This window comes from Zea mays, chromosome 10, assembly GCF_902167145.1.
Source record: "Zea mays cultivar B73 chromosome 10, Zm-B73-REFERENCE-NAM-5.0, whole genome shotgun sequence".
NCBI lineage: Eukaryota > Viridiplantae > Streptophyta > Magnoliopsida > Poales > Poaceae > Zea > Zea mays.
Window position 1 is genome coordinate 108,472,457 of NC_050105.1, and position 11,219 is coordinate 108,483,675.

At 48.7% G+C, this 11,219-nt stretch overlaps 1 protein-coding gene and 1 pseudogene across 1 annotated transcript; one reads left to right on the forward strand and one right to left on the reverse strand.

Moving 5' to 3' along the window:
* The first annotated feature begins 2,401 nt into the window (after positions 1-2,401).
* Positions 2,402-3,130, forward strand: LOC100277493 (uncharacterized). Its single transcript, NM_001151032.2, has one exon. The coding sequence runs from the start codon at positions 2,513-2,515 to the stop codon at positions 2,843-2,845; it is 333 nt and encodes a 110-aa protein (NP_001144504.2). The 5' UTR covers positions 2,402-2,512; the 3' UTR covers positions 2,846-3,130.
* A 5,369-nt stretch (positions 3,131-8,499) lies between these two features.
* Positions 8,500-9,293, reverse strand: LOC103642695 (translation initiation factor IF-2-like; annotated as a pseudogene).
* Positions 9,294-11,219: the final 1,926 nt, after the last annotated feature.

The following is an 11,219-nucleotide window of genomic DNA, read 5'->3' on the forward strand; positions in this document are numbered from 1 at the left end:
CTCTCCCGCAAAGTAACACATGATGCCAGTTGTGATGCGCTGTCAGCCGCCTCTCCTCAGTGGGTCGATTTAGTTGTGGATTCATACCAGCAGGACCCTTTGGCTAAGGAGATGATTACTAAACTTTCAGTGAACAGTGCATTTGTTCCTCATTTCACACTGAGCCACGGGTTACTTCGTTACAAGAATCGTATTTGGGTCGGTGATGATGACAGCCTCAAACACAAGTTGGTTGAAGCCTTCCACCATAGCCCCATTGGGGGACACTCTGGCGTACCTATAGGAATCTCAAACAAGCGTTTGCTTGGCGGGGTATGAGATCCTTCGTCCATTCTTGGGTGTCCTCTTGTGTGACTTGTCAGCACGCTAAGCCGGAACGTTCACGCCAACCAGGCCTGCTTCAACCGCTTCTAGTTCCCCCTACAGCTTGGCACACTATCTCGATGGATTTCATAGAAGGTTTACCTAAGTCCCACAGATTTGACTCCATTCTGGTGGTGGTGGATTTGTTTACCAAGTATGCACACTTTACCCCACTATCTCATCCATTTTCAGGTGCTTCGGTGGCTCATTCCTTTTTTTCAGAACATATACAAGTTACATGGTCTCCCTAGGGCTACAGTATTTGACAGGGATAAAATTTTCACAAGCCACTTTTGGAAAGAGTTGTTTAAACTTGCTGGTGTCAGCCTTCTTATGAGCAATGCATACCACCCACAAACAGACGGGCAAACCGAACGGGTGAACCAATGTCTTGAGACTTACCTGCGTTGTTTTGTCCATGCATGCCCTTCCAAGTGGTCCACCTGGCTTGCTTCAGCTGAATTCGGGTATAATACCAGCCCCCACTCCTCTATTGGCAGATCCCCATTTGAAGCCATGTATGGATACCCGCCCAAGCATTTTGGTCTCCAGAATTTTGACAATGCTCCAGGTGACTTAGATTCTTTTCTCCGAGACAAACACATCATGAACCAATTATTGCAGCAACATTTACTTTGTGCCAAGCATCGGATGAAGCATCAGGCTGATAAGCACAGGTCCGAACGTGTCTTCCAAGTGAATGATATGGTGTTTGTCCGACTACAACCTTATGTGCAGATTTCTGTTGCCCACCGGGTTAACCAGAAGCTTTGTTTCCGTTATTTTGGTCCTTACCGTGTCTTGGCTAAGATCGGGGCAGCAGCCTACAAGTTGGACTTGCCAGCCTCTTCAGCAATCCACCCAGTTTTCCATGTCTCACAGCTTAAAAAAGTGGTTCATCCTCCAACTCAGGTAATACCTACTGTGCCTGACCTGTCTGATCCATTTCCAGTGCCAGTGGCTGTACTCCAACGTAGGGTTGTCTCGCGGGGAGTCCGTGCTGTCCAACAAGGGCTCATTCGGTGGTCTTCCTTACCATCTTCACTGTTCACTTGGGAGAACCTGGAAGCTTTGCGCCAACAATTTACCTTAGCACCTGCTTGGGACAAGCTGGTGCTCATGGAGGGGGCGATGTCAGTAACACCAAAGGCAAGACAGATGATCCAATACAACAGGAGTCTCCACCCAGCGAGGACGCAGAAAAGAACCAGGACAAAAGGCCCAAGAGGATGCTAAAGCCCAATGTCAAGCTGGCAAGCCCAGAATGGGTGAAATGATGTATTAGCCCATGTAATAATTAAGCTACTTGTACTGCTCAGATGTGGAAGAAGAAGAAGAACAACAGAAAAGAAGAAAACACTTATCTGCCTACTTCCTCTCGTGCTCACCTTTTTCCTCCCCACGCATCCTCTCCCCATTCCGGTAGATCTAACACGTTTTTGCTAAATAATTTGTGAAATGGCTTCAGTTTCACAAAACAGCTTAGGAAAAAAAAACAAGAGGCCGAGTTGTTTTTGAGCAATCTTGCTCTCACGGCTGCTTACCGTTTTCACGGCATATATATCCAGCTAGCAAGATCGTCTTCCATCAGCCCCAACAGCACTCTACGCAAGCAAGAGACGCTGCTGGAAGGAGAGACCGCCGACCGGGGCAGGCATTAGCTTTTTGGTGCCCGAGCTGTGGTAGTAGCCGGCCGGACAGCTTCACCGAGATCTTCGGCTCGCCTTAAAGTCGCTTTTTTTGGATTTTGGATAGGAAATTAAGAGCTTAACCAAAAGCGAGTCGCCTCCATGAATTTGCGGTAACAATTGGTTGGCAGGTGTTTGTACTATACGCTCATCCGTCGAAAGTTGCTAAGACAAAAACTAATAACGACGCATGAATGTTTGCCAGCTAGCGAGCGGCTGATACGTCCCCAACCGCCAGCCACCGAACTGAACGCCTGCCATCTGTACTGTGCTGTGCTAATGGCCTCCTCGGCGAGAGAGAGAGAGGAGACCTCCGTATATATATAGGCATATAGCTGTGCTGTGCCCGCCCCGATAGCAACGCTCATCTACGTGTGGGGGGGCATAGCACCTGCAGCCACCACCAGCTTGCATTGCACATAGCATTTCCAAGGACGACGACGACACGCGCGCGGGCAGCCATGGACAGCAAGGTCTGCGTCTTTCAGCTGGCGCTGCTCGGTGTCGCGCTCGCCGCACTCGCCGGCCCTAACATCGCCGGCGGCATCATGGAGGTTGGGCTAGCCAGTAGTAGGGCTACCGGCGCGGCGCACGCGGCGCGGCAGATGATGGCTCAAGCGACGACGACGATGTCGGTGATGGAATTGGAGGTGCGCCGCCGCATCCTCGACAGCATCAGCTCCTCGTCCTCGCTCAATCCTGACCGCGCTGCCTGCCTCGGAGCGTGTCCAGGTCGCGGCCGGCCGTACACCAGCCGTAGTTGCCAGCATGTGTACCAGTGCCCTAGCTCCTGAACACACCCATGCATGGACGTGCGTGCTTCGTTCCTACTCCAGTCCGGCCGGCGGCAGCTCGTCCAGCAGTGCATCCGATTTTTTTTTTGTCTTTGTTTTTAATTACCATCGTAAGAGCTAGCCAAACGCATGATGTGTGCCGTTGTTGCAGCAACAACGATATAACCTGTATACCAGCGCATCAGCCTAGCTACTAGTCCAAAACTGTTGGCATTCGTCTTTTGTTGCATTTGGACTTCCCAAACTTCTCCAAATGCACGGTGTCGAAGAGATTAATTAGGACGCATGGAAACGTCAGAACCATACACACAAGTGTCGAATGAGGATGCGAAACTCTGATGCATTGTTTATGCCTCTATGTAATTATAGATGGCCAGTAGTGCCCATTTAAACGGGCCAGCACGGGGCACGGCACGGCTCACAGTGTCCAAGCACGGCACGGCACGGCTCGACCTCTAGTGTCGTGCTTGGGCCGACTAGGGGGCACGATAGGTTAGCATGGGCACGGCACGATTATCTTTACTACTCCTTAAGACCGTAAGGAGGGCGTCCACACCACGCGGCTCCGCCCTTCACCACCCCGCCAATCTCGCGGGCGAGCCACGCCCACCCCATCCCCGCAGCGTCACCAGCGCGGTCCAAGCCCGGAGATCTGCACTCCCTCGTGCCCCCGCCTGCCACCACCGCCCGTTCTCGTGCCCTCCCTCTCACACAATCGAGACGAACGCCATCTCCGTCGCCCATCTTCCAACCTCCTCCCCACGCCGCCATTTATGCCTCCTTCATCGCTAAGGTCAGTGTCGCCCTAGAAGACGGGTCCACGCCTAAACCGCTCGCCCCCGTCGTGCCCCCGCTCCCCCCACATGATTCTCGATCCTGGCCCACGGCCGAGATCGCCGCCGAGAACCCCCCTGACGAGACTGTTTGCAGCCGTCCTCTCCAAGACGAGATCGCCGTTGAGCCCCCTCCCCTCGAGTCCCATACCCCGCCCAAGATTCCAGATCTGCGCCCGATGTGGGCGTGTGGTTGCGTCGAGCGCGTGGCCGCGAGCCTCTTCGTCGTCCCCCACGCCGTTGGAACACCGCTGTCATCATCGGGGGTCACAGCCGTGGTGGGCCTCGCACTCATCGGTCGTCGCCCTCAACGATGCATCGCCCTCTTCATCGAACCATAGCTCTTCGCCTACATCTCCGGCAGCAGATGAGTCCACCATCTCCTCAAATCCGATGGCCCTCGGCGACAGCGCCACCACGTCGTCGGTGGCCAAGCTCTCCATCTCCGGCGCGGACCTCACGGTGCTTCTACACAGTTGCCTCAGCTGCAACCAGCGACTGAAACAACCTCCTCTTCGACCGTGCTTCGCACCTGCCCACGCCATCGGTCGCTCTCTCGGACTACGCCGACACCGACGCCACGACGACCCCTCCTGCCCTCGCGCTCTCCTCGTCGTCCTCTTCCTGGTGCTTTCGCACCCATGGGTGCATGCATTCGTCTCTCTCATCATGTTCCCATGCTTTTAGTTCCTCACATGGTTCATGCCCGTCGACTGATTCATTGTTCTTTCCTCTCTGATGCCATAGGAGGACGAGGAGGTGGCTGATGGGCTTCGATTGGCGGATGGCGCGCCGGATCAGATGAATCGACCAAAAGAATCTCCCTGTAGCAACTACATATTTATTTTTCTTAGACCCTCCTTACCTGTGATGCCCATTTTACTGGTTTGCCTACAATGAGCTCTGATGTCAATGGAGAATTTGTCATGGATACCAAATCTGTCCTGCCAGTAATGCCAGTGGTATCGCTTTACATCTTTTAGGATATGGTTTCAATGTTTATTATTAGGATTTATGAGTCAAAATGGTAATAATACTCCTCTTGTTCTGGGTTGCTCAGTTTGATTTCTGGATCCAAGTTGTTGAAGTCCCAAATGTCTCTTGGGAGGATATTGGTGGGCTGGAGAATGTCAAGAGAGAGCTCCAGGAGGTAATTAGATGCTCCTCATGTAGCTGCTCTAATGTAGCTGCTCTAATGTAGCTGAGATATTTGGTAACGTGAGATGTTAGGTAGCTGGAATGCCACCTAGGGGACGGCGCCGGGCGCCGGTGGCAGGCCGGGCTCGCGGGCGCACGGGGCGCCGCTGGGTGGCCTGGTGCTAGTCTCCAAGGATCCGGACAACATCCCCGAGATCGCTGCGTGAGTACACCAAGCTGAATCCAGTCTATCTGTATTTATTTTAAGCTTCTAACGGCCTTCCATGATTCCATCAGGTTCTTGCCACTTTTGTTACAACCATGTTCTTGGACAGAGCTGGGCAAGTCCAAGCAGGCCACCTGGGGGAGCTCCATCCGCCCCATATACACCTTCTCCACTGTCGAGGAATTATGGGGGTGCATTCACTCTCTCCAGATTCTTGCTCTTCTCAGATTCATTCTCTCCAGATTCTTGCACTGTTAGTTGTACACAATTTGTTGCTGCAACAACTATTGTGTTTCACCAATACCCTCAGGACATGGGTTTTGATTTCTGGGGCTATAATAAACCAATAGCTGATAAGGGATTTCTAGCCAACGATACACCATTCTAGCAACCTTTCTAGCAACCATTAATTTGCCATGTGGAAAACCTCATGATCGGAGTCTATTTTGGTGGTAGCAGTAGCAGAGAACCAATAGAGCTGGAAGTGTGCAGTTCAGATAAAGGGGACCGACCAAGAGGCAACGTGCTATGCATTATTGATCCACATATCTATTATCACGACAAGAAAGAGTAACACAATAGTAAAAAAAAGTTCCTCGATTGTAGCTATTAGTATTTAGTAGCATTATATTTCGACTGCAGATAGTTGTGATGAACTGTTGATCTATATAGCAAGAAAAAATGGGACTCTACTGTATATTTCATTTTAATTCTAACAGACAATAGATTCGAGGTACTTTGATAATTTGATTTAGCGATGATTTGCTTTAGTTCCTTCGATCGGCTGCTTTACCATTTTATTACCTCACCTCACTCTGTCATGTAGCTAAAAATGGGAACTAACTGATATGATGATTTCTGATGGTTTGAGCAGGATGAAGTTTGTTGTTGCCTACCTACATGTTGCCCTCGCTGGGAACCCAGTCCCTCCGCTAAGAAATCATCATCATTTTTTTGGCCTGAACTGATATATTTGAAATAAACTTATTGTCTAAAAATTGTCTTGATTATTCATAATAAACAGTTAGAGATTCACCAGCTGTGTCACTGTCTTTACTGAGTTTAGTATGACGTCTATGGAGCAGACTTCCTATTGAAATGGAAGTGTTGGATCAATCCCCTAAAAAAGACTGAAATTCACACCATCTTGCCACAAGCTCAAATTTCCCATGTTGAGTGAGGATTCTCCAAACTGAATTTCATTGTGTGCTTTATTTGGAGAGTCGGTACTATGAATGTGGTGACAGCAAGCAGTGGCCTCTTTTACATTAGATGTCCCCTGTGCAGTTTGATTCCTAACATGCAAATGGTAGGCTATTTACATGACTGAGAATATAATTTTGATTTTTTTGCAGAATTTACATGGCCGAGTACCGCCAACCCTTGGTGAAGATCGAGGGCGCCAGCCTCAGCATCGCGCAGGTGGCCGCCGTGGCCACCGGCGCTGGTGAGGCCCGGGTCGAGCTGGACGAGTCCGCCCGTAGCCGGGTCAAGGCAAGCAGCGACTGGGTCATGAACAACATGATGAACGACACCGACAGCATGATGCGGGGCGGGGCCGCGGGCGGGATCCGCGTCCGCTTGCTTCGGCTCCTCCGTTCCCAAACCTCCTCAACCAGCATCTCTAGGGTTTTCGCAGCTGCCGCCCATGGCTGCCACTCCGGACCGCGTCAATGCCGACCTTCGTCGTCGCCTCGCCGTCGACACCCCATCGCCGCCCCAGGTAGCCAAAGGTAACCTCTCCCACCCCTTCTCAATCCGACGAAACCCTAGCTTAGGCCTGCTTCTCGGTTTGGTCTCAATTTGGTTCTCGGTTAGCTCTTCGATCTGTGACGTAGTTTTAGGATTTGCGAGGCATTTTGGTGGGTGTTTGATGTCGCCACCCCGTGGGCTTTCATCTTGTTGTTGCCAGTGCTGGGTTTAGGATTTTATAGGATTTGGTCCCCCAATAAATCGTTTCAGAAGACGATTTACCTAGCATGATTTGCAATTGTTATTTTGCAAAGAATTGGTAGTTTACTGCTGTGTACATCTAGATTCTAGACGCGGAAGGTTATAATGTTTATTCGATGTATCTATAGTTACCCCTTATGTTTTCTTGTGAGGCATTACGGTTTGGGGTTCTTATATGGGCCCAGTGCTAAAGTATATTTCGGAGCTGCAAGACGTGCTTGGTTACAGTATCCTTTGATTTGACTGGATGGAATCTGTATAGACTTATTAGAGTCGTTTTAAGAATGGTGTAGCCTGTTGAGAGCAGTTTTGAAAAATCTGGAGAAACCAACTTGTGAATAAGAATGGTGTGGTTTCCAGTTCTTTGCAGCTCTTTCAACATGTATTTGTTTATTAGAATTACTTCTACTGACTTATCCATTCTTATCCCTTAGTCCGATTACATAGATTTTGCTTTATATACTGCATATGTTTTCATTTTTTACAGATGCTACATGAATCGGTTGTCCAGCTACTTGGCATGGTTTAAAATGTATATTTAGAATTATGATATCAGAGATCTACAAATTATTCATATATGTGATATAAACTTGTTGAAGGTTTTTACCTTGTGATTTCTTTCACTTGGTGTGTGAGAGCTCTGAGGTTTGATTGCTCATCTTCTCTTTTCCTACATAACAGTGTTCTTGTCACATGTAAATGTTTTTTAATCCCACACGTAGGATGAGCAAGGGATAAAAATGGGTCGACGTCCCATCTCTTGGCATGCGCGTGCAGGCCCCTGGTACGGATCCGAGTTCTCCGGCATTGCCTTGATGTCGTCGTCTCTGGAGGAAGCGTGCTGGTAGGGCTCTGAGCTGTCCGGCATCGTCTCGACGTCGTTGTCGTCTTTAGAGGAGGCGACTACTGCGCCAGCATCGTCACCTCCTTCCCTCTACCCTCTTAGGTACATTGTAAGGTCCTCAAGAACCTGGTCTGTTAAGAGTCCTCTATGTTTATAAACAACCTATAGTTGGTCTAGAATTTTATTGGCTCCACTGCTTACGAAATTGTCATTACTGCTTTGTGTCTTAATCACACATTACATTACTTTGGATCTGATCAATGTTATTCCGATTGCTATGATCCTATCTACCAATGTGGACATGTAAATGCCAAACAGATGTGGCTGTATATAGGGCCTTAATATGCGCATGTTCCACTTAAGAAAGGTTGCTACGGAATCAGTTATAAGCACGTTTTCTTAAAACTAGCTCTGATGTATTCCTGCACCTCTATTGTAGTCCTCTACTGAATCCAATTTAAACAAATAGAGTGGCGTGGGAATTAAAAAATGAACAAATTAGCTCATAAATCTAAAAAACATTTAACAGGGAGAAAAACTGTAGTCGTACATCTGAAACTCGGCACGCTCAGTTTATGAATTCAATCTAGAACTGGTCAAACAAATGATGTCCCAGTTTAACTTTAAACTACTGTATTTCAATTCAAACAGTAATGGCATTTTAAAAGTGAAATGTGTATATCAAATGCTCTCATACCTGCCAGTTTCCTTGTCCTTCACCTGGGCTAGGATACTGACCAGAACCTCTTTGCCAGTTATCTCCACCATATGTTGGTCCAGCCCCCTGTAACTAGGATTCTCCACCATATGTTGGTCTAGCCCCACCGTAACTAGGATTCACACCAGGAACTCTGTTACCACCAGGATTCGCTGATGGATGTACCTGCCCATAGTTACCAGGTGTATTAGGTTGACCATAAGATCCAGGTGCTGATGGTTGGCCATAAGACCCAGGTGCTGAAGGAGCAATAGATGTTCTCCTGCCTGCCCTTGTGAGAAGTTGCTACGCTCTTGGGGTTGTTGTAACCTTGACCTTGCCCAGCTGGATTTACATGCCCTTGGTACTGACTTTGACTTCGAAAATCAGGTGGTCTATTGTAGCCTGAACGATCTGTGTAATCATTCCTTCCTTCCAAAACCTCTACCATCCTGACCACCTTGTGCATAATTCTGCTGTGGGGGCATAGCCTCTTCCATCTTGCTGCGAGCGGTATGTCTGGTAGTTTCCTTGCTGCGGCGGGTTGTTCTGGTAAGTGGTAACCACCTTGTGGTGGAGGACGGTTGTTCTGGTAATTTCCTTGCTGTGGGGGGGCCATCCTGGTAGTTTCCTCGGTAGTTACGGTTCCTGTCAGTTCTTGATGGTTTGCTATAATGAACAGGTGGTGGTCTTGCTTTTCTTATGCTTCCTCTAATATAAATTTGATTTTTTGAATAATTTCCCAGCTTGTCGACCATTAGAGGCTCTCCCGCTCTTGGATCCACTGAAACATTTTGGAGGTGCTCTGTTCTACTATCAAAGGTTAGCATGACTGTTTCTGCACTAGATCCCAAATGGCGGCCATGGCGTGGCGGCCTGAGGCAAATGGCGGCATGAAGAAGAAGCTGGAGAAGGAGTCGTTGCTGGACTGGGAGCTTTTCAATCTTAGGAGACGGCCATGTCAGATGCCTGGTACGAGGTGTTGTCGGTGCTGCACTTGATGGCCATGGTCTGCTTGCTGCAGGCCAACATCCTGCTTCTTCCAAGGTCATTGGCCAGTATAAGGCACTAGACCTATCCAGTGTAGGATCCTGTGGCACATCGGATACCTCGAGGGCTTAACGGAGATGTTTTGTGTTATTAATGGGATGTACTGGTTGAGTATCAGTTTGAACCGTAAGACATTGCAATATTTTCTAAAGATCTGTTAATGTTTGCAATTTATTGTAATAGGCTTAGCATTAATGATGTCGTTGACATTACATTATTAAATTAAAATTATATATATAGAAGTTTGTATGGTATTGCAATGTAGTGTTGAAATGGATAGATTAAAATAAATAAAATTATGTATGACTAGGATCACAAATGGAACGAAATCTATTTCTCAAAAAAGTATAGCACACATTTGTACGTAAGTTATCGTGGTATTATATATTTCCGTTGCAAAGCACGGGCACTCACCTAGTTAGAGTTTAAGCACGGTTAGGCACGGCTCCCTAATAACACATACCCCTCCCCTCTCTCACTCTCACAGCTCACTCATTCTCTCTTGAACGGTCTACGACTCCGTCCTGGCGTCCTTCGGCGATTTGGAAAGTGACGCCTCCATCCTCTCCCTCACGGCCTCACCGCCTCTCCGCCGCCTCATATGGTCCTCTACCTCTCCCGCGCCTCTGCTGGTAACAAAGTTGAAAGTCGCCTAGAGGAGGGGTGAATAGGCAAATCTGAAATTTATAACCTTTAAGCACAACTACAAGCCGGGGTTAGCGTTAGAAATAAAGTCGAGTCCGAAAGAGAGGGCGAAAACAAATCACAAGCAAATGAAGAGTGTGACACGATGATTTGTTTTACCGAGGTTCGGTTCTTACAAACCTACTCCCTGTTGAGGTGGTCACAAAGACCAGGTCTCTTTCAACCCTTTCCCTCTCTCAAACGGTCACCTAGACCGAGTGAGCTTCTCTTCCCAATCAATTGGGACACTTAGTCCCCACAAGGACCACCACACGATTGATGTCTGTTGCTTTGATTACAAATGTCTTGGGAACAAGAAATGGGGAAGAAGAAAAGTGATCCAAGCGCAAGAGCTCAAAAGAACACGACAAAACTCTCTCTTCTAGTCACTAATTGCTTTGAGTGGAATTGGGACTTGGAGAGATTTTGATTCAATCTATTTGTGTCTTGTATTGAATGCACTAGCTCTTATATTGAATGTGTTGGCTGAAAACTTGGATCCCTTGAAGTGTGGTGGTTGGGGGTATTTATAGCCCCAACCACCAAAGTGCCCATTGGGGAAGGCTGCTGTCGAAGGGCGCACCGGACAGTCCGGTGCGCCAGCCACGTCACCCAACCGTTAGGGTTCGACCGTTGGAGCTCTGACAAGTGGGGCCACCGGACAGTCCGGTGGTGCACCTGACAGTCATTGTTCACTGTCCGGTGCGCCTTCTGGCGCCTGCTCTGACTCTGCGCACTGTTCGCGCACTGTTCACGCACTGTTCACTTTTGCAGACGACCGTTAGCGCTGTTAGCCGTTGCTCCGCATGGCACATCGGACAGTCCGGTGCTACACCGGACAGTCCGGTGAATTATAGCGGAGTGGCTTCCCAAATTCCCGAAGCTGAGCAGTTCAGAGTGGATTTCCCTGGTGCACCGGACAGGCTGGTGCGCCAGACCAGGGCAGCCTT

What these genes read in the sequence shown, in the direction of transcription:
- LOC100277493 (NM_001151032.2), top strand. Translation starts at nt 2,513, where the DNA reads ATGGACAGCAAGGTCTGCGTCTTTCAGCTGGCGCTGCTCGGTGTCGCG.